The 24,614-nt window shown below is 41.6% G+C and overlaps 1 protein-coding gene across 2 annotated transcripts in view; it reads right to left on the bottom strand.

The window, feature by feature from the left end:
• The window catches only part of Myom1 (myomesin 1), a 124,048-nt gene that overhangs the window by 50,665 nt on the left and 48,769 nt on the right, over nucleotides 1-24,614 (bottom strand). The window contains exons 13-19 of one of the 2 annotated variants that reach the window (XM_059277910.1): nucleotides 21,803-21,859; nucleotides 14,748-14,872; nucleotides 9,281-9,464; nucleotides 8,784-8,958; nucleotides 6,569-6,690; nucleotides 4,968-5,258; nucleotides 2,970-3,166 (exon numbers count right to left, since the gene is read on the bottom strand). In XM_059277910.1, the coding sequence (XP_059133893.1) occupies nucleotides 2,970-3,166; nucleotides 4,968-5,258; nucleotides 6,569-6,690; nucleotides 8,784-8,958; nucleotides 9,281-9,464; nucleotides 14,748-14,872; nucleotides 21,803-21,859 (1,151 nt within the window). The remainder of the gene's footprint in view (nucleotides 1-2,969; nucleotides 3,167-4,967; nucleotides 5,259-6,568; nucleotides 6,691-8,783; nucleotides 8,959-9,280; nucleotides 9,465-14,747; nucleotides 14,873-21,802; nucleotides 21,860-24,614) is intronic. The other variant, XM_059277911.1, reaches the window with a different exon arrangement.

Genomic DNA, 24,614 nt, shown 5'->3' with positions numbered 1-24,614 from the left:
TATATATAGCAATGTTTTAAGTGAGCAGGTTTTCTTGTGAGATGATCCCACAATTTTCCTTTCCTATATACACTGTTCATATTATTCATTGGTGTCAAATTCTAGTTAGTTACAGGATAATCTCATTCATTAACACTGCAGTCTGGGTGATAATTAGCAATAAAATCCAGATATAGATAAAAGTAGTAAAAAGAATGTCAAAGGAATATCGACTGCTTTTAGTCGATTACTTGACTATATTACATTGAAATTAAAGGAGAAATAATGTATGACAACTCTCATTTTTTTAAATAATTTGAATTTACTTTTAATAAACAAGGACTATGTAAAACTCTCCTCCATCTGGTAATACTGGCTACGAAACAACTATAGTAAATATAATGCTGATGTTGGAATGTTTTTATTATAGCGACAAGGACTGGTGCTGGGGTCAGTGATAAGGTGCTCCTCTGGCTTGATTGAGGCCCCGGCTTCCAGCCTTAGCACTTCAAAAACAAAACAAGAAAATACGGTGTGGTACCATGTGGCTATAACCCCAGCAAGGCAATTGTGAGGCAGGAGGATTGCTGCAACCTAGTCCAGTGTTGGTTACATAGTAAGACCTCGTATCAAAAAATAAAACAAACAAACAAACAACCAAAACCCAAAGGATCCTGTCTAGAATGACAACATTACCACATCTACTCAACACTGTGTTAAAGGCCTCGGGTAGAAAGTAATGCAAGAAAATAAAGCATAAAGTATAAAATTTGGATGTGAAGAAGTAAATATATTATTGCATTTGATAGGACTATTTCTAAAGCGATTCCCAAAGGACTTACAAATTAATTTTTAAATTAACAAAAACTAAAACAGCTATATGTAAAATCAGTATATGTTATTTGTATTTTTGACTTCTGTGAGTTGTCCTCTTACCTCCTCAAGTATGACCCTCTCACGACAAAAGTAAATGGAGAAAAATACTAATGCTTGTGGGTTAGAAGAATCAATATATTTAATGTGTCAATTACTCAACTTACTGATAAATTCTATGCACTCTCCATCAGAATTCTAATAAGTTTTATTTTATTATTTTCCTTATACTTTGTCTTGTTTTTTGGCAAAACTTAGTAGAAACATAATTCCATAATTTATATCAAAGCGTCAAGTGCTAAAAATGACCCTGAGCGGTTAATGAAATGGGAGAATGCGGTTGTTTGCTGGAAACAGTAATAACTGGTTAGTGGGACATTAGTTCAGTGTTGGATGAACTGACTAGTGGAACAGAGCACAAGGAGAGACACAAATACAAAGAATCATGGGCAAAGGATGAATTTCATGAAGTGGCTCTGACTCGGCTGTGTCTCCATTGGGAGACAATCAATTCTGACCCTGCGCTCACAACACATACAGACTTCACAGGGGAACTAATGACTGAAATATAAGTGCCTGCAAAACCTCTAGACCTGTGGTTCTCAACCTTCCTAATGCTGCAACCCTTTAATATAGTTCCTCATGTTATGGTGACCCCCAACCATAAAATTATTTCATTGCTACTTCATAACTAATTTTGCTACTGTTGTGAACCATAATGTAAGTATCTGTGTTTTCAGATGGTCTTAGGACCCCTGTGAAAGGGTAGTTTGACCCCAAAGGGGTTCCGACCCACAGGTTGAGAACAGCTGCTCTAGAGCAGAACCAAGTGCAGAACTTCTGTGATCCTGGCATAAAGGAGACCTCTCTTCAAAAAGGCACCAAGATCACTGATTATGTTTACAACAATAAAGGTCGCTGCAAGTCGGTAAGAAAGCCATGAGAAAAATGGACAAAACTATGAGCGGGCATGCTAGAGGAGAGGATATAAAAATGAAGCCTATATACAGGAAAAGACATTCAAATGCATTTGACACTCCAATTATCAAAACTGAGAATGTCTGAATAGCCAAATGTGGGTCAAGACGCAGAGCAGGGACTCCACACATATTGTGTGATGTAGCTGAAAACCGTTAAACAGTCCACACAGCAATCAATGAGGGAATGGGGGGCATATTGTGATACAGTCACATGGTGGAGCACCGTATATAATAAAAATAAAGCTGTACATAGCAACATGGGAGAATTTTAAGGATATAACTTTGTGGTTGGGTGTGGTGGTGCATGCCTGTAATAGCAGTACTTTGGAGGGTGAGGAGTAGGATTAGAAGTTTGAGGTTAGCCTGGGGCACATAATGAAAACTTATGACACAAAACAAAAACACAATGATTTTGCATTAGCATACCTGATCTGTGTGTGATATTTCATAAATTTCAAATGTTAAATAAAAAGAGTGTAGCATTGACTTCAAGGTGAGCTGTTTCCAGTCCTGGTCTGGCCTTGTTCTGGACTTTCACTGTGTGGGTGTCTGTGAGTGCTGGGAGTCGGTACCTGGGCCTAGCAGGTGATGCTCTAACAAAGATCAACAGCTGTGCCAACAGAGAGAGCCGCTGGGGTCTGTGATAGGTTGAGGAGTAGAGGCCTCCCCAACAGGAGACATGTGCTCTCTTTTCTGGCCATAAGAGCCATATTAAAGGGAACACACCACAAGGTGGAGGAGGGCCACGCAAGCGGGCCACACCATCATGATTTTAACTGTGAAATTAAAAAAAAAAAATCCAGAGTTATAGGATCTAGCATTGTCTAAAGCTAGTAACAGAGTTACTGATGTTTTCTAAGTTTGAAAGAAAATACCAGTTTCATAATAAATGCACATTTTGTGGTAAATATTCTAAAAAATCATGCTTACATGTATGAATCAGAAAATGTAAGCCCTGCTTGGGTAGCCATACTAATCTTACCTACCAAGGATATTTTTCACAAAAACTGTCATGCCAGGGTTGACAATGAACACTGACAAAATGACAGAAACCCTTTATCAGGTCCTGGGTGTGTACATGCACGCACAGTCTCATTCACAGGATGCATCACACCACAGAGACACGGGCTGGCCTACCTTGTACGCTGCGTCACTGACGGCCTTGATGTTGGCTTCTCTCCATTTTCCTGGCACCCCACCAATTACCTCACGATAGTTCACATAATAGCCCGTGATCTCTGCCCCTCCAGTTGTGTCTGGTTGCTTCCATCCAAGAACCATTGAGTCCCGAAAACTTTCAAGGCAAGCGATGTCATAGGGTGGAGATGGTGCCGCTGTTGCAATATAAATAGCTCGTAAGAGGGAAATGCATTTATAATTCTGTATACATCCACCATGCTTACCTGGTGCCACATACGAGGGCACTCGATGTCATATACAATGAAAATGTGAGATTGATCTGAAACTTGGCACCTGACTTGGTGTATGAGAAAAAAAATAGACATTGAGAAAGTGTACTTTAATCATTAAACTGAGTTTTAAAAAACTTGTCTGGTAAAATGCTATGTCCTCAGAAAATGATCTTTTTCCCATAGGAAGAAATGTTTCCCTCAAGATCTACACCTTTTTGTGGTTTTGTTTTAATTTGATCTCTAATGGTAACAGAATGTGTACATATCTTGGTTTCCATATCAGTTTGTTTATCTGGCATCTCCATACAGTTCCAAATGGTTTCATATTCATGTACACTTACCCTGGGAGACTTTGTGTATACTCCAGTCAGGAAAATATCCTGGATCTCAGTTAAATACACCTTTAAAAAATATTCTATAGCACAAGGCATGATCTACCATATGACTTTCTCTTGGTAGATACATGTTTATCACAACATTTTAAACTCCTAGGATTTTAAATTCCTAGTGTTAGAATGTTTTATATAGCACAGGATACTATATAGCTGTCACTGCATTTGCTGCTGCCTAGCTAGAAAAAAATTGAAGGATATTTCAAAACTCCTTGTACATTTATATGATTTGCAGGTCCACTTTATGTTTGGCTACTGAAATGATAATTTTTAATGAAGAAAGAAAGGTACAGTCATAACAAGAAGTCTATCTAGATATACAGTACATCAAAGGAATCTCCAAGGATTTGTTTGGATTATAAGAGTTACAGAAATTATCACATTCCTATTCAAAACAACTTTCAGAACAAAGAAAACCTTTAGAATAAAGTCATTTCTCTCTCTCTCTCCACACACACACACACACACACACACACACACACACACACACACATCCATTTTTTCCTCTCTATCTTCTATTTCAGAGCACTTACGAGGATGGACCCTCAAGTGACTATTCCATTTCTTCTTATTTAATGGGATGAATAAGGGTTCAAAACAAAAAGTAGAGGAGGTATGAAAGTTGGGTGGGCTAGAGACCAGGAATGGACAGGAGGCAGTTAAAATTCATCAGCACTTTTATGTGATGCATTGTCTCCTAGAACACACACGTAACCCACAGCACCCAACCAGCTCACGTTTAGCTTTCTAATAAACCATCTTCCACGAGTCCCTTCATAGAATGTAGTTTCTCCATGGAATGCAATTCTCTATGGCTATAATACCATTCTGAACTTTTCACAGCTGCTAAGAACTAGTGATTTGAATGAAATGTGAATGATCACTTAAAAACCTGAGGCTGAACAATGGAAATTAATAACTCTGACCTTGGGACACTGTCACTTAGTCATGAAATACTTTCCTCTACCTGTTCTGAGCATGAGTATGCCAAAGAGCTTGTGTCAAGGTCACTCAGCTTCACACAACCTGATTGATCACGTCCTTCCTACCCTCATGTCTAGGCCTGGGATATCTTCCTGGCTAACTCCTCCTCTCTCAAACAGTCCTGTAAACATTTTGTTATTGCTAAGGCTAAGAAATAATGCATACAAGCCAATCCCACATGGCGACTTTGATAGTGTATTAGATGAAAGCATGCTGAATGGCTAAGAGAAACATAAAATTCAGAACCAACAAATGAGGAATGAACACGGATGAAGCATATGATCTGGACAATGAGAGGTGAGGACACTGATGGAGACAGATGAAGGGCTGGACTTGGCAGTTCTCACCTACTGGGTCCTTCTTCTTTTTCGGGGACTCAGATTTACTTTGCTCCTTGGGAGCTGCCTTCTGTGGTGGCGGGCTGAGTTCCTCCTGAACTGATTCACTTACTTTACTCACTTCTGCCTGGCCCGGGCTGGAAGGGCTACTGGGTGGTGAAGATTTGTTAGGTTTGCTACTGAGCAAAGCATCTTTTTGAGAGGTTGGTGGGGAGGCTCCATTCATGCCCCCCCTGGAGTCTGTTAGTCCAGCAGGCGCATCACTCAGTTGAAGCCACACATCTGGAGACACTCCTCCCCCTACAGTCACCAGACAACAACAGAAACGGTGTGAGCCAGACCCCATACATGTTACTCTTGAGTAATAGAACAAACAGAAGCATTAGGACTGCAAGCAGAGCGAAAAACAATCTTGGTTTAACAGAATTGACGCCAGGGAACATTTCAACTTCTCCATATTTTGGGGGAAAAAGAAGAAACCACAGACAGAACAGGAACCATTTCTATTTGCAGAACCCAAAGGCTTTTAGTTTATACAGGGAAAAAAAACAAAGCAGATCTCAGGCAATTCTTGAGAGGTAATAGGCTCTAATATTCAACATAATAGAGAAAGGACCACAAAGTGCACGGGACACAATATTAAAGATCCTAACTGCATGACAGAATCAGGACTGTTAGTGCAACAGTAAGGACCTGTACTTCCCAAAAGAACATGTCTGCCACTGTCTACCTTAAACTAATGCCAACGAAGACAACTAACGTTAAATCTAGTTTGTGTCCCTGTTGTTCTATTGCTTTGGATTTTGAGGCAGGGTCTTGCTGTGTAGCCCAGGATGACCTTGACTTTCCAGTCCTCCTGCTTCACTTTCCCCAGCTGTTGCAATTATAGGTACGCACCATCGCACCTGCTTAATCTCTTTACAGTGGTGTTGGGGCTTTCCACGTCATAACTGTGTGCCTTATCACTGAGACACATAATCAAAGAGCTCTATTAATATGTTAGCATATTACACATTTTATTTTTGTTTTTCCGAAGTAGCTGGGTCCCTTCCCCCACTCCATCCAAGACTGGGAGGTATAACACACATACACATATAATGACCTTATTGATAGAGTTATTGTTAGTTTGCAAACAGATGAAGTATGTGATTAAGCAGCCACATGTGTCTTGCATGAACTTTAGAGGCGTTTTTAAGAAGCATGGTAATGTGCTGTTAGGAGAAAGAAGCCAAGCTCTGCTGCAGATGAAATGGCTTTTAGGTACAAGATGATAGAGTTATGGCGATGTACCGCTTCACGGAAGGGGGCCGGCCTGCCAGGTCCCGGGATGAACATGGAGTTAGCATGAAGTTTCAGACAAGGGGCAGTGTCTGAGGAGATGGGAATGGTGGAGATGAGAGCGCTCCAGATGGACAGGCGCTGGTAAGTGATGACGATCTGTAAGACGTCAGCTATGGGAGGTTAGTTGTCAACCGGAGCCAAGGAGAAAACGATCATGTAACGGCGGAACCATGGCGTGAAATCAGAGACTTTAAACCATTTATGGAGATGACGGAAAGTCGGAAAAAATTCATTTCTCTCTTCGGCCGAACGACACAAAAGGAGCTTACCGATAGCAGCTTTGACTTCAATGGCTTCCGAATCCTGGGAATAGTCACTAAGTCCAGCGGCGTTCACTGCTCTGACCCGGAAAACGTAGCTCTGACCAGTCGCCAATCCATGGCAAGTAAATCTGAAGAGGAGAGGAAGCGTTCAGAGCCTTTCCGGGAGGATTAGGGAAGATGACTGGCAGCTTAACTGAGTGATCTGAACAGCCTGGCTTTATAAAAAGATTCATTTTTTAAAAATGAGAGCTTCAGGTAACATGTGAACCTTAGATAAGAAGGCAATTTGGGCAATTTTTAAAACCCACTCCATCAAAAAAAAAAGGAGTTCTGGCTTACCCTGAACGTTCATCAGAAAATGTTCAACAGAGAAACAATAATACTACCACATATTGATTCTGCATAAAGATGAGCTATCCAGTATTTAAAATACCAGTAATGGGTCTGAAACAAAGGAGGCACTTAATAAATAATAGGTGTGGTGACAATATCGTGAGTAGCCATGTTAGGTATATACTTAAAGTGTGAGGTACTGATAAATCCTGTCACAGACACCTAACCGCTACATTCTTTGTGCCGGGGAAGGAACCATTACTTGAGAAACTACACTGCAATCTGACACGAAGTGAAAAATAGTTTCCAGAATTACCATTAACTACAGAGATCCAGCAACACTGTGTGAATCCACAGCGGGCTCCCATTTAAATCCACCATCCTCCTTAACAGCTGTTACAACTGTAAGTAGCTGTTCATGAATCAATGTAACATTAAATCGGCCTTGAAGACTGTAGCTTCAAGAAATAATGGGTCTGCTAAGGACTCTATCCCACTCACTTGTTGCATAATTAATAAAGAAAGCCGTGCCTTTCAGTCTAGGGTCAACTGGGCTTGGTGAATATTTACTGAGTACTTTAGAGGTGTAGACATCGGACTAGTTATCACGGGTATGAAGATGAGTAACAACAGTGTCTGCCCTTCACTGACTCCTGCTTTTCTGTAGAAAGTAGATGCTTGGGCTTCTGAATGCCCCAGATAAAGATGGAATCCAGGGGCATTTCCTTTACTCTGTTGGTCTCCAGCCTCTCGGGGTCTGGTTCCACTCATCCTCTGGGAATGTGTGGCCTTTGGAAAGGGCTAGGACAGAAGCTGACCAACAAGTCCATCAGACACTTTCTAGGGACCACTTCTCAAGTCAGTCCTAAATTAAGCAGGCTCAACTGGTTGAGAAAATAATTAAAAGCAAGAAAAAACTGTTCTCCCTACATTGAAAACAGACACAAAGAGATGGCAAACTCTCAGAACATCCTTGTTTTGATGGTATTTTTTCCAGTGGCATTTTCCATTTGCTCAGTCCTGAGTTTAATCATGTTGATGTTCAGAATTTATAATGTGCTGATATTCTGTTTTCTGTTCTCTTAAAAATACCAAGGTATTCATGTTTGGTAGCGCCTCTTAGGTCCTTGGAGTCTAAAATCATTTTGTATGTGAAAGACCACAGAGTAACAATGGAAAATGAAAATCAAGAGAAAGAATCAGAGAAGAACTATAAAATGAAGTTGTAGATGATAGTTTATGTCTCTTTTAATGTTTAACATTACAAGTCTTTTTTTTTTTCAAATATATTACATTAGACATGTTCAGCTTTAAATTCATTTGGCTATTTAAAGTAAATATGTATATGTGTTCTTAAAAAGGTTTTTTAATTATATCTATTATTAATAAAATATCTATATGTGTGTGGGGTTGGGGGGGAGAATGTGCCTGTGTATGAAGGTACCTGGTACATATGTATGTGTGGTGGAGGGGGAGAATGTGCCTGTATATGTTCTTGGGGAGGCCAGAAGAGACTGTCAGACCCTGAAGCTGGAGTTACAGGTGGTTGTGAATCACCCAGTGTGGGAACTGAACTTGGGTCCTCTGCAAGAGCAGTATATACTTGACTGCTCAGCCATCTCTCTAACCCCATGCGGGTTATTCTTCCACTGGATGTATGTACTGCATGTAGCTTGCAGTGATTCTGGAACACACCACACATACACACATACACACATGCACACACACACACACACATGCACACACACACACACACACACACACACGCACACACCACATACACACACATATACACAACACACACACACACACACACACACACACACACACACACACACACCACACCACACACACACACCACACATGAGCACATCTGCGCATTACTTACCGTGAGCCCTTCACAGGGTTGTTGTTGCAGGGCTCCCACTTGCCAGAGCCAACCACACTGGACTCGATGTAGTACCCAACTAGTTCTTTGGCATCTTGGGACTCCTCCCAGGAAACCACCACTGAGGTGTCTGTATTTCTACTCGGGATGATTTTTCCAGGGGCCTTGGGGATGTCTGTGTAGAAAGATAATGGTGATGAAACTCAAGGTCTTTCATATACTTCATTCCCATTGCATATGCACAAGCACACGTACATAAATGTTTACACATCATGTTAAACATACAGCTGCTTTGTTTTATAATGTATTTTGCTCAAAATGTTATTTAGGAAGCATAATAGTAAATGAAATGTCTATGGACATTGAAAACTATACTAGCTGGTAAAACTCATGAAGTTTACTTTGCATAAGCAAAACAACACTATTTTACTCTTGGTTCGGGATCTTCTCTTGACACAATGTAAAGTCGCAGGTGCTCAGTCTGACCCTACACTTACCAAGCTTGTCCCCTACGACCGTCACTTCTGTTGCCTCCGAGGGTTCACCGACTCCTGCTGAATTGGAACAGCGGACGCGGAAGCGGTAAGATTTCCCCTCCACCAAATCGAACAGAGCAAAGCGAGGAGACTTGACCGGGAGTTCTGTGTTGACACGCTGCCAGTTTTCTGTTCCCACGTCACACTGCAGCAGGAACAGTGACGTCACTGGGAGCCCCCAGAGCACACAGGGCACTCACACATTTACCAGCCAACAAACCACCCCTGTTTCTAGAGCTGGACTGGAGAAGGGATGTGGGAAAAGGAGACAGTGGAATGCCGCAGGCTTCTACATCGAGTGTGGCTTTGAGCTGTTGGGTAAACGGTTTTACCACTTTACTTCACTTGTACATAGACATGCTTGTCAATCTACTTATAGAAGTCTTTATTTCAAGGACAGTTATCCTTCCAAGTCTTAGGGTAGGCCATCACTTCAATGAACTGTTTTTCAATACTTAAATGTGTGCGATGTTGCTATGAACTGTGTTACTTTAGCTGAGGGTTATGACTCATGGCATCCTTCAGGCCCACACTCGGCTGCCACCTCCTCAGAAAGGCCTGTGCAGATCAACTCCCTTCACCAGTTTGCAGGAGTTTGTGTCCTTCTCTCATCGCCCTCTTTATTTTGCAGTTCAAGCATTTGTCATTATTTGAAACTTATTTATTTGCTCTCTCCTCTACCAGAAAGTGCATTCCATGAGCTCAGGGGACCTGCTTGCTCACTGTCCTGCCTCAGCCCAGAGGACACTTGAAGTTTCTCCTCTGAACGAACAAATGAATAAGGTTATGGAAATACAAAGATGCTCCTTTGTGAAATTGTGCCTAAATTTTAGAATAAACCATAAAATCTTTCAAAAAAAATGTATAGAGATTGAAAGGTACGGGGTGCATGTCTGCATCTCAGCCCTCAGGAGACTGAAGCAGGAGGAAAGCCATGAGTTTGAAGACATTCTGGGCTGCACAGTGACTTCCAGGCCAGCTGAGATACAGAGCTAGACCCTGTCTCCAAAAAAAATTAAGCAAATGAATGAATAGATAAATTCTATCCTTAAAATGACCTCCAGTGACTTGGATGAAGACACGAATGCACTTGTTGGTAGGAGTTAGTCAGCACCATTAGAAAACAAGTCAAAGACTTTCTCCAGCCCTAGCATCCAGCTCTGCTCGAGGTCAGCAAATGCACAGATTTTGTTGCTCTGGCCTGGGTTTGCTAGAGATAAAAAAATCATTTTCAAAATAATCTTCTGGAAATCTACATTTGAAGACGGACAGACTAGCTGTCAAATACGACACAGATGTTTGTACCACACTATTCAACACGGTCTCTACTGACTTGACTTGGGCTGTATTTAGTAGCACGGCAGAAGGGACCCAAAGGGACTGATCCCTGTTAGTAATGAGCTGGATGACCTTGGAATGTGAGATGGGTGCTCTGGGCTTCATTGCTATCATCTGTTATAAGGCAAATTTAACAAGGTGAAACCCTGGTGTTCCTACCATATATTTCATGATAATGTGTCATCTGTATGTGTGATCTGCCCTATGAGTGATGAAATTTCCCCACATTTTTATGACTTGACATACCTCCTCAGGGAAACACATAAGCAATCATTAATCATTTTTCTTTCATAATAAAAACGATCGCTGCTTGCTCTGCTCTATGGATGTTATACGTCACTGTAACTTTAACCCTCTCAGCTGCACGACCACCTTTCCTGATGTACGCTTTGTGTAACCTGGTGAAGCAGCCCACCGTAATGCAGGTGGAGTATCCCTTATTTCAAATGCTTGGAACTACAAGTGTTTAAGATTTGGGGATTGGGGTGTGTGTGTGTGTGTGTGTGTGTGTGTGTGTAAAATCTACATAGACTTTACGATTTAAGTATCCCCAATTCAAAATCCAAAACAGTTTGAGTGTCTTCTTGGATCATGAATTCGGATTTTCCAATTAGAGATGTCCAACTATAGCTGGATTTATGGATCTGTGCCTAGATAATCTATGTTCAAATCCTACCTGTAACTTGTACCTGCAGTGCAGTCTGGAGCAAATCATGAAACCCATAAATTACTCCGTTTCCTTATCTATAAAATAGGACAATGGAAATAAAAGTATGACCCTAACAGGGTTAAGTAGGTTAACTTACATGTGCAGTACAGTGACGGCCTCTGGCAAACACTACTACTGTCACTCCTACTATCTACAGGAAGCAGTGCCAGCAAGTGACACTGTTTTGTACCTGACATAACAGATTTTTGAAAGAGAAATGAGAGAAAGTACCCAAGACCTGAGATATCTGAGGGAAGAGTTTGGGGCTCAAAAGACACATTAGGACAGGGGAGTTTTAAAGGAAGACCCTGATTCACCTACTTCTTTCATTATTGAGCCCCTCAGTCTCACTCATCGTAGGAATCATAGGCATGGCTTCAATGTCTGACTATAAGCCTGTAACGTGATAGACCAGCTCATAGTTTATGTGCATGCAAATCCCAGGTGAAAGTTCCATCAAGTGAAAGCATGGGACAGCCTAGGAGATAGCACTGTGGCTGTATGAACATTCTAGGTGGGTGAAAAACATGCCATGGGACCAGTAAGTGAACCCTTACAAAAGCCAACACCCATAAATGGCCATCAAAAATAATTAGAATCACAGCAGAATGGCTTGATATTTAGAAAATTCTGTAATTGCATCCTATGCCTCTGAATATGCTCTACATCCTTACTCCTCCAGCATCCTGGATGCTGCAAGAGTGGAATACACCCTGTGTGGCTTCTCCATGCAAGGTCATACTCCTAAATATTATCTTCTCTTCCATCTAACTGAGCAGGCTGGTAGAAAAAATGTTTAATCGTCTAATGATAGGTGATATGTATTTTGATCTGGGGAAGCTACAGACTTTCATGGAAAAATTCAGGTTCATGTGACCAAAGGAAATGGTCATCAGAAGCCAGCGCTAACTCAGCTGAAGAACGTGTCTCAGGGTGGCTTGTTATGAGTCATTATTTCAGCAAAATGGTAACTACTGTCACAGAGTTAATTCAGAGCCTCTTCCTGTAGAGTATGTCAAAGAAATGCAGTGGACATGGGTGTGTGTTAAATATACCAGGAAATATACATTTAGCTGTTACTCTATCATTACTTCTATTAAAATGGAAGATGGCTTAGGATGCTACCAAACTTTTATTTGGGGATAACATTTAGAAAATATGAAACTGTAAGTATAATTTCATATTTCATAAAACCACACCCTTGGAAGATGTTTGTGTTGCATGGGAAAATGGTCATGAACTTATTATTATCTGCAATTTGTTGCAGATTAGAAAGAAGTGAGATGTCCATTTCAAGGACATCAAACGAATGTTCACTGCAAAATATAATTAATAAAGGAATACCACAGATGATAACATGTTACTCTGGTGTAATTCTTAAGAGCCACAAATTTGAAATAAATAAAAGGCTATTAAGATATTTACATATTTTACTAGTGAAATGGCTCAGTCAGTAAAGGCAACTGCTACTAAGCCTAACTATCTAAACTTGATCCTGAGACTCATATGGAGAGAGGAGAAAATCAACTTCCATAGTTTGTTATCTGGCACATGTGCTGCTATGGGCGTGTGTGTGTGTGTGTGTGTGTGTGTCTGTATGTGTGTGTGTGTGTGTGTGTGGTGCGTTTGTATACATAAATATATCTATATATAATTTGCAAACTGAGAGCTCCACACATACTTGGGTTGGTCAACACCTTGTGGAATGGGCAGATCTCATGGGTACTCATTAGTTTATGGTTGGTAGTGAAGGGATGACATTTTCTTCAGTGGAATAATCACTGGTGAGGCACCTATGTTCCTATACACAATCCCTCAACCTTGCTCCTGTAAGCAACCCTAATGAAATCCATTGAGTTACCAAAAACCCAAACAACAATAATAACAAAACCTCTAAAAACCAAATAAGCCATGAAAATAGAAGGGGAAAAAGAGGGGGGTCAGCAGGAGAAGGTATGAGATGCACAAAAAATGCCATAATGGAATTCATGATTACATATAATCAATATATTCTAATAAGCTGTTCATGTTTGTATATTGGCCAGGCCTGGTAGTACAAGCCTGTGATCATAGCTACTCAGGGGGCAGCAATAAGATTACAAAAGGGGGTGTCAGTCAGAGCAGTAGCCTGATGTGTATGAACCCCAGGTTCAGTCTCAGCACCTAAAACACATGATATCTGTACACTGTTTTTATATTGTTTGCACATATCTCCATAAACCTATATTCCCCAGAAATGGACCCTCTCACAGTAACTGTAAGGAAAGGTCATCCAACACTTGTTCTAAAACTGAATAATCAAAAGTGCAATCCAGATGAAAGGGGAAAACTGAGTACTAGATACTTTTGTGAAAAAAAAATCTTTCTATGTAATTTTGCAAAGATGAAATTTTAAAGCATAAACACTAGCCTCATTTTTGTTAACAATAGTGCATTACTCTGAATAGATACATAAATGTTTCTACATATCAGACAAACATACCTTCTCAATTAAATCCTGATCTCATTTTTGTGGCAGTAGGGATTGAACCACGGGTGTCACAAATCTAGGCAAGTGCCCTACCACTGAGTTACGGCCCTTACACCTCAATCAAAACTTGGTTAGCAATGGACTTGATTCTTCATGTTACAAACTCTTCTTAAATATCTTTTCCAAGAGCCATGATCTTGGGAAGGAGGACTTCTGTACCAGGTTGTCTGTGGATTCTCGGGCATTTCTACACTGGCAGTGGAACCACTTTCTTCAATAATGTCTCAGCCAGCTCTTGGCACTTCCCAGTTGCTGCTCTCAAATGCACATCAAACTCCCTTGGATATGGCTGCACGGTTGGCCCCCACATCACCCTCACCCAGTTCGTTTTCTTGTACCGTCCTCTAACGTTCTGATCCCCAGCATGATTATAAGATATTTGGGGGAAAGAATTCTCCAGTATCTCAGACTGTTCCGTCACCCCTAACCCCACTCTCTTGTGTATTTAGAGGGCTGCTTCACACAGTGGTGTGTGAAGGCTTGCTGTCTTCACCTACTGTTTGAAAGTTGTACAACTTCTCTATTCCTCCTGCCGTCTACCCCCATCATGTTTCATCATCATGACAGAAAAACCAGCAACAAACAGCTATGATGAGAGCAAGTGTGACAGAGGACTGCTCTAGAGAACACCGCCATACAGGCAACTCAGGAACAAGAGGGAATCTCAAGGCGCCATGATAAAGTTCTATGGGTTATATATTTTCTCAACAGAGGCAGTTCATAATCTGTAAGAATTTAGAGAGTTTAGATCATTCCTGCTGCCACCCTCCTTCACTGCATTGTGATCAGAAATCAACGTGACTTAAGAAGACCATTAGGAGGTGGCATAGGTGATAATGCTGGGGTCTTACCTTTTCTACAAAGTACATAATGCCCTCGTGACCACGCTGGCCAGGGGGTTTCCAGCTCAGCACTACATAGCTCCGGGTGGCCTCAGTGACAGAGAGGTCTGTGGGGGGTCCAGGAATGACACCCTCTGAAAAAACAAGAAGGTAAAGTGAGGTGCACATATTCAGGGGAGCTGGGGACACATGGAGAGCCACAGTGCCTCTCTTGTCCTGGCTCCACCGTGTAAAGAAACCTTGTCTCTAAGCTCTTCTCTAAAAAATAATAATAACAATAAATCATTCCTTCGATTATTTGGATGTTATTAGCATACAGACAGACCGAGGGGACCTGGGACTGGACTTGTCTTTATATGATTAATAGCTGAACTGATGAAGGGAGAAATTAAACTGTGCAAGGTAGTGTGTGCTTGGTTCCAAAGCATACAAAGTGCAATCTGAAGTCTAGAGGGGGCCATGAGATGTTGGGGTTGATTTCTGGGTCAAGGTCAAAAGTGTGGGAGTCACACGGTATTCACTGGATCTACCTCACAATCACGACATTTCATTAGAAAATGTCTCCCTCCCTTCCTCTCTTTTCCCTCCTCCCCTCCTTCCATCCCCTCCACAACAGTTGAATTCCCTGCCACTTTGGAGATTTGTTTCCTCAAAACAATGCTCAAAGGCATTTCTACAAATTTAAAAATATCCAGCATCCAGCAATATAAACTCAAAATATCTGGTATTAATGAAAAGAAAAAAAAAGTGTGTATGAAAGCAAGAAAATAAAGCCTATATTGACGGGGAGAGAATTAATCATTAGTAACAAACCCAGAAATGCCCCAGGGGACAAAATCAGTATCATCTGTGACTTGCAAAGCAATAATTTGTAGACAAGGACACGCAAGTGGCTACAAATATAAACCATGGTGATAGACATGCCACACATTCAAGAGGATGAGGACTGAGAGGACACAGCACCAGTGAGCTGAGAAACAATTCCAGCTGGCTTCAAGTGGCACATAACTGAAAGTCCTAAAGTAGAGGAGAGAGGAAGGAATACATAAAGAGAAAAGTATTTAAAGTAGAGGAGAGAGGAAGGAATACATAAAGAGAAAAGTATCTAAAGTAGAGGAGAGAGGAAGGAATACATAAAGAGAAAAGTATCTAAAGTAGAGGAGAGAGGAAGGAATACACAAAGAGAAAGTATCTAAAGCAACAATAGTGAAACCTCTTCCAATCAGATGACAGCTATAAACCCACAGACCCGAGAAGCAGGTTGAGCCTAAGCACAATGTATAGGAAGAAAACCACTGATGCACATCATAATCAAAATTCTAAAACCAGTGATAAGGAGAATATCATACAAGCAGAGAAAAAAGATGTACTACAGACCCAGGAACAAAAATCACAGTGACAATAGTTATTGCTACAGATCTGCAGCACAATGAACTAACTCTCTCTCTCTCTCTCTCTCTCTCTCTCTCTCTCTCTCTCTCTCTCTCTCTCTCCCCCCCCTCTCTCCCTCCCCCTCCCCCTCCCTCCTTTCCCCCCCTCTCTCTCTGTGTGTTTCTCTCTGTCTATGTTTTTTCTCTCTCTCTTTCAAATGCTCCATTAAAGAGATGGTAGGATTCCAAGCTTCTTTGTGATACTGCCAATCTTGTCAGGGATGGGACATGAGAATTTATTGACATTTTATTGATTAAAATGAGGAGAATGCAGCTATTACATTTCTTAAAATAATCCAATTGTTATCTAAATATAGGTAACTATGAAAATCATGATAGTCTCATGGATGGTGGCTATTTCCTTAAAATGTTAGGATGTCTTTATTCTATAATGACCCCAAGTGATTTTGATATTTCATTCATCTAGCCATCGAAGACTGACTTAAAGTGTCTTTATAAAAACACAGAGAAATACCATGTCACTAAAAGAAACTACATGATTATTTGTTAGCTGCAGAAATAACTACAGTGTTCTGGGAAACCCTACCTTCTGTGACGGGCTGTCAGAAACTGATTGTTTTTGACCAATTTAATATTTGAATGCCTAAACATCAGTTTAATCTAGTAATTTACTTAAAGTAATTGTGTTTCCCATGGGAAGAAAACTCACCAATTTGTCAAGACATTTCCTTTTCAAATGGCATTGTTAAGACCAAATACGTATGACCAAGAAAGAGGAGAGAATCTGTTACACCTTCCTACGTAAGCATTTACGTCATCGTAGAAGGGTTGATTTTGAGTGAGAGTGAACCATCGTCCCTAAGGCCTTTAACACCAAGCTCTGTAGGTCTCAGCAGCTCTCTCTTCATGGGAAATTAAATTATGAAGCTGCTCTTGGATTCATTCATTTTCAACAAACCAATTCAAGAAAAAAATCTGCATTTCTAGGACCTTTGCCAGAGTTTTAAGTTTAAAGTTAAAATGTGCAAAGACTTGTTTTATTCTACAGGACTCACTGCTTCTGAGTTGGAGCATCACAGCATGGCATATGTTCCAGAAACATTTTCCGGGGGCCAGTTTCGGTGCTTTGTGCTCATGTGTTACCTTGTAGAGCACATTCTGATCAACAGAGGCTGTTCTCACCAGCTCCTCTGCTTTCTTAGGTTAAACGTCACTTCTATTACCTTTCAGTTTTTCATTTATCCTTACTCTGGCTGTTTCTAATGTGCTGGGGTAACTTTTTAAAGCTTGTTGTTCGGTCCATGCAGTGTTTTAAAGAGCTGCAAAATCTCCATACATTGCTGTGACACAAGACCACCCCACAAACCCTGCTGGGACACGAGACCACCCCACAGACACTGCTGTGAGATGAGACCGCCTCACAGACACTGCGGGGACACGAGACCTCCCCACAGACACTGCGGGGACATGAGACCACCCCACAGACACTGCTGTGACACAAGACCGCCCCACAGACACTGCAGGGACACGAGACCACCCCACAGACACTGCTGTGACACAAGACCGCCCCACAGACACTGCTGTGACACGAGACCGCCCCACAGACACTGCGGGGACACGAGACCGCCCCACAGACACTGCGGGGACACGAGACCGCCCCACAGACACTTGGCATCGGATCCACGGCTGCTCAAGCCATTGTCACTGCCCCTCAGCGAGACTAAGTTCTTCAAAGTACTGAGTGAAAACTGTCCAACTAGAATTCTGTATTCAGTGAAGATATATTACAAGAATGAAGGTCAAACAAAGACCTTTTCAGGCACACAAAAGGTAAAACAATTATTGACCAGAAAATCTGCACTAAAAGAAGGTTGAAAGGTGTGCTTCATTTGAAAGACAATCTGATCAAATAGAATTCTGGAATCTATACATAAAAAGAGAAAGAAAAGAAGGGCATGGCGGCTCATGAGTGTGAGATTAAGTATGAAACGGAAGGAAGGAAGGAAGGAAGGAAGGAAGGAAGGAAGGAAGGAAGGAAGGAAGGAAGGAAAAGATAAAAATGTGAGTAAATATAGAAAACTTTTTTTCAGAGGGCTGGAGAGATGGCTCAGTGGTTAAGAACACTGGCTGCTCTTTCAGAGGACCTGGGTTTAGTTCCCAGAATCCACACGGTGGCTCACAACCACACCTAACTCCAGTTCCAGGGAATCCAGTGCCCTCTCTGTCTGGGGGTACCAGGCACACACAAAGCGCACTTACATGTAGTAGGCAAAACACTCATATACATAAAATAAGCATGAATAAATCTTTAAATATTGTTTTTTAAATAAAATTTTTTTCTAGCTTTTAAAATCTCTTTGAAAGATAGATGACTATTTGAGGTCAGCATAATATATTGTACAGTTTATGATCTATACACAAATATAATGTATGACAACAGAGCACTAAGGAAGGGAAAAGGTGGGCTGAGAAAAGATGTATATCATAAATATCAAATATTAAACCCTAAAGCAAAGAATGATAAGTAATGATATAATGTAAATAAAATAGAATAATTAAAAAATGTTCAAGTCCAAAGAAAAAATAAGAAAAAGAGAACTGGTGTAATAAATAAAAATACGACAATAGATTTCAATCCAGTCATGTCAATCCTCACCCAAGGTTCCATGAGATGGCTCAGAAGGTAAAGACACTTGCTGCCATGCCTGATGATCTGAGTTTGATCCCTGGGACCATGCCTGGCTCAAACTGTGGCTTTTTATAAGTAACATATAGTCGGATCTCCTGCTTTTCTGTTCAGTTGGACAGTCTTTGTCTTTTGATTGTTTTGTTTTGTTTAAGACAAAGTATATATCCCTGAGAACTCACTATATAGAACAACCTGGCCTCAAACTCACAGATATCTGTCCACCTCTGTCTCCCAAGTGCTGAGCTTAAAGGCAAAAGCGTACATTACCATACCAGGCTGGTCTTTGACTTTTAATTGAAGTGTTTTAACCATTTGCATTTCATGTTATTGTTTATTTATTTGTTGTTTGTTTGTTTGTGTATGTGGGTATGGGCATGCACGGAATTCACCAATTCATAGAAGGTCAAAAAACACGACCTTGGGAATTTGTTCTCTACTTCTACCATGTGGGTCCTGAGAACTGAACTCAGGTTGCTGGGCTTTGCTGCCATCTCCTGTGCCATCTCACCGATCCTCGATGTGAAGATGTCTAGCTGAAAACCAAATCAATGCAACTTACCAACTTAGCGGAAAAAGATAAAAAATCTCAGTAGATGCAAGAAAAACACTTGACAAACTCTAACATCCATACATGTCTGATATATACTTTAAAAATCAAAACCTAGGACTAGAAGGAAACAGAAGTCTATAGCGGCTGGGGAGACGGTTCAGTGCACAAAGTGCCTGTCAGGCAAGCACTAGGCTGGAGCTTGGAACCTCAGAACCCTTGTAAGAGCTAGGCAGGCACTGAGGCTGCCTGTAATCCCAGCACCTGGGATACAGAGACACCGGACCCCAGGGCAAGAGTGCTAGCTGCACTAGTCGGAATCGGTGAGCTTTGGGTCCAATGAGACCCTGCCTCATTAAACAAAGTAAAGAGCAATCAAGGGAGACACTCGCTGTGAACTCTCCACATACATGTGCACATATGTGCACCTACACACATGCAAACATGCATGAACCACACACACACATAGACATGCACGCATGCGTGTGCGCGCACACACACACACACACACACACACACACACACTATCTCCACAGTAATATTAGATTTGTGGCAAATGTCTAAGCGCTTTTCCCCTGAGATGTTTGATCTCACGGTTCCTTCTCAGTGCTCCTATTGTACCTTGTACTAGAGGTTCTAGCAAAGAATTCATCTTTATTCACAGATGGCACAATTAAAACCCCAAGAATCTTCAATTGAAAATTCTCAGCCAGGGTGGTGGTGGCCCACGCCTTTAATCCCAGCACTTGGGAGGCAGAGCCAGGCGGATCTCTGTGAGTTCGAGGCCAGCCTGGTCTACATAGCGAGATCCAGGACAGGCACCAAAACTACACAGAGAAACCCTGTCTTGAAAAAAAAAAAACAAAAAAAAAACCAAATAAACAAAAATCTCAAATTATTTTGAGAATTAACAAATTAGCAAGGTTTCAGGATATAAGGTCAATATGTAAGTGATAATTGCATTTCTATACACTAGCATAAAAACATTAAAATGCAAAACAATGGATTTTAAAATATCAGACATATAAAATAAGGATAAATCTGACAAAAATGTGCAAGACTCATAAACAGAAATTACTACACTGATTACCTAAGTAAAAGGTGGCATTTGCTTTTTCACAAACTAAAGAACGCAATGTTGTTAAATGTCATCTTAGGCTCAGCAGCTTGGCAGAAACTGATAAGCTGATTCAAATTGACATGAAAAGACAAAGAACTAGGATAGTTACAACTCTGGAGAACAGTGGCACAAGATGAGAGAGCTCAGACTCCCTGACTTATACTGTAGTCAGACTTAGGAACAGAGGAAGACCATAAAAGCCATAGCAATCATGGCAGAGCGATACTGATGTAGAGCAAATAAAACTGGCTGTCGGAGATTCTAGAAGTAGATCCACAGGTGTGTGCTCAGTGGGATTTGACTGTGGTGCCAAGGCCAATTCCACAGGGAAAGATCCACATTTCAATAGACAGTTCCAAACAACGACAGCCACACTCAAGTCACAATACACACTGGGGTCCCCCAAACAATCCAGAAAACATTAATCTAGAGTAGGTCACTGACTCAAATGCAAGAGCAAATGCCATTTCAAGGGGGGAAAAAAAGAAAGGCGAAACACTCGGATTTAACAACAGCAAATGCCAACTGACACAGCGATGGGACATGGAAAGATTTTCGATATTAGGAGAATACGAATCAAAAAGGCAGAAACATCACAACAAGCAGGCTAGAAAGGCTAACTTAGAAAGACTGCTCCTACCAAGGACTAGGGGACCAGGGGTCTCTTGTGGAGTTCTCACACAGTACTGGTGGGAATGTAAAGTGGAACAATCATTTCCGGAAAAACAGCAACCCCTTTGCAAATGAAACAGTCACGTATCCCAGAGCCCATCTATTCCACTCCTAGTGTCCACCCTAGAGAAGTGAATGCACACATCCACACAGACACATCTGGCTTACAGAAACTTTAGCGGGGCATGGATGAATTGTGATTCGTTTCTGTAAAACGTGGACAATACAAACTGTAGTGTCAGAAAGCAGGCCGGAGATGACCTGGAGATGGGGGAGGGGTGAAAGGAGCAACCACTGGCAGAACATGACTGGGTCTCAGACGTGGTGGGCGTGTTTGCTGTTTTGATCATGGCCATGGTGTCACATTGCACACACATGTGCACCGTTCATCCTATGACAACTGTACCACAGTATGTCTTTGGGGCCTGGAGGAACAGCTCAAAGGGTGAAGTATGTCCTTGGCCTGCAGAAGGTCCCAGGCTCAATCCTCAGCTCCACCACCCCCACACGTGAGTCTCTGATGAGTTATTTCAGCTACCATCCCTTTCCAAAGCTTCACAAACAATAACACGTATGTTTTCACAAGCAAAGCTAAATTGCACAGCAAAACATCCGCAGTGGCATCTGGAGAGGTAGAGTTTTTACCTGTGGGTTCCTCTTCAGTGACAATGATCTGTCCAGTCCAGGGTGCTGAAGGACGACCTAGACAGGACAAGTGTAAAAGCTGCATGGTCACAAATGTGCTTTTGACTCTTTGGTAGACCAATACACTGGCTGAGTTAGTCAAACAGGTTCTAGTCCTCTTGCATGTCGTCCTAATGCATCTTTGTCAGCATGTCTATGGTGCTAGGGGAAGCATGGCCCCTGCCAGAATCTAGAGTCTCCCTGGACTGAGTTGAATTTTCTGTAGTTCTACTTATACAAGATAAGTGAGTAGCCTGTGATCATGTAACTGCTCAGTACACAACCCCCCAAACACATAGGCTTTCCCAGGCCTTCTTCAGAGACAACACATGTTTGGGAGAAACATCGAGGACAGTCATAAGCCCAGTAGTTCTCTATGTGTTATCACAAAGGTCAGAGGAGACCAGAGGCAGATAAGGCGGGAGAGCTGAATGGGGCCAAATCTTTCCTGTTGTGTTCTGAAAAGTGCTGTCCGTGGGAAGTCAGCTTAGATCACAAGTAAGGAAGATGGAAGAGAAAGGTGTTTTTTGTTTTGTTTGTTTGTTTTTTTGAGACAGGGTTTCTCTGTGTAGCTTTGCACCTTTCCTGGAACTTACTCTGTAGACCAGGCTGGCCTTAAACTCACAGAGATCCGCCTGCCTCTGCCTCCCGAGTGCTGGGATTAAAGGCGTGTGCCACCACTGCCTGGCAAGAAAGGTGTAATTTAAAAACTCCATCCTGTGGCTCTGAAAGCACGAAAAAGAGAATGGTGGGTGTGAGAGATGGGTCTGCAGGTGAAGGTGCCTGCTGCCAAGTCTGGTGACATGAGTTTGAGAACTGGGACCCACGTAGTAGAAGGAGACACCAACTACTGATACTTGGTTGTCCTCTGGCTTCCATATGAGCACTGTGGCATGCATGCCCACATACACACACATATACCCATATACACATACACACACATATACTCATACACACACACACACACATACACACACACATATATATATATATACCCATATACACATACACATATACCCATACACACACACACACACACACACACACACACACACACACACTCATATAAATAGATAGTTAGGTAGGTAGGTAGGTAGGCAGGCAGAGAGAGAGACAGACAGACAGACAGACAGACAGATATGATAGATTGTTTAGGAAAGAAAAAATGGTTCAATCTTGCTTTACTTGGGGCACTTTTCATCTGTGTCTGTAGGAAACAGGAAGGTAGCAAAGAAGACAATGTGTTTCTCATTCACAAAAATCTGGTTTTTACTGGAATTCATAAAACAGGAGTAGAAGAATGAGATGGAACTGACTAATTTAACAGGGAGGGGAGTCTGAATGCGAGACTATTTTCCTTGGGGGGTTGTGATGACATGAAAAGTAACTGGGGTAAATAATAAAACTGTAAATGCGGAATGGACCTGTAATCCTCCATATGAGTTATCTCCTATTCCCAAGGGTATTTGACAGCATCTGGAAGGTTTTTGGATTAAATAATACCACTGGCAGAGACAAGGGCTATCTGTACGCATCCTACATGATATTCCCTCGGCTAACAACTGCTGGCCTAATGTGTGGATGAGGGCTACTGGGACAGACATGTTACTGTCTAGGACTTCTTATGATGTCATTTTATGGTCCCTTGTTTTGGGGATGCCATACAGGTTCCCATTTAAGGTATAATTATGTACCAAGGCTTTGACATTCAGGCTCGGAAGACAAATAGATGAAATGATTATTATTTTAAAGATTTTTTAGATTATATTTTAATTGTGCGTGAGGGTGGGTGGGTGGGTGTGAACGCCCGCGAGTCTCTGTATGTGTATGTGTGGGTACATGTGACTGCATATAACCACAGAGTACATATCAAGGTCAGAGGAAAGTTACAGGAGTCAGCACCCTCCTTCCATCATATGGGTCCTGGGCACTGAACTCAGATGGGCAGGCTGGGCAGCAGGTACCTTCACCTGCTGAACCATCTGGACCACTGAAGATTTTTTTTATATTACCTACATGGAACCCCAAATTTGGATCAGATGTAAATTTGTTTCTTAATCAACATGGAGAAGCTCACAGGGATGGATAGTAATGCTTGGACAGAGACTCCAGGGTCAAGAAATTCACTTTGAACCATCAATGCAGTTATATTTGGAATACACTAATAATGCGAATTAAAAAATGGTCTTTGGACTATTTGTTCCCATATTTCATTCCATACCTAATATTTAGAACACAGATTAGCAAGATACACTTTTCTGAGTAATTTTTTAAAAGATAAAATAAAATGACGTTTTTAAAAAGCTTTAAAAAATGAATCAAAAGCAAATATTTTTTATGTTCTTGGACTCATCCGAACCACAGGATTTTCTGACCACAAAGAGATGCTGTATGTTTGCCTCCCTCTAGTGGACACAGGAGGAACTGCTTGCGGTGACACCTATCACAGTATTTTTTTTTTTTTAAGATTTATTTATTTATTTACTATGTATACAATGTTCTGCCTGCATGTATACCTGCAGGCCAGAAGAGGGCACCAGATCTTATTACGGATGGCTGTGAGCCACCATGTGGTTGCTGGGAATTGAACTCAGGACCTCTGGAAGAACAGCCAGTGCTCTTAACCGCTGAGCCATCTCTCCAGCCCCGTTGGTGGCGCACGCCTTTAATCCCAGCACTTGGGAGGCAGAGGCAGGCGGATCTGTGAGTTCGAGGCCAGCCTGGGCTACCGTGAGCTCCAGGAAGGGCGCAAAGCTACACAGAGAAACCCTGT

The sequence above is a fragment of the Peromyscus eremicus genome, chromosome 13, assembly GCF_949786415.1.
Source record: "Peromyscus eremicus chromosome 13, PerEre_H2_v1, whole genome shotgun sequence".
NCBI classification, from domain to species: Eukaryota; Metazoa; Chordata; class Mammalia; order Rodentia; family Cricetidae; genus Peromyscus; species Peromyscus eremicus.
This window is presented reverse-complemented; position numbering and strand designations above follow the sequence as displayed.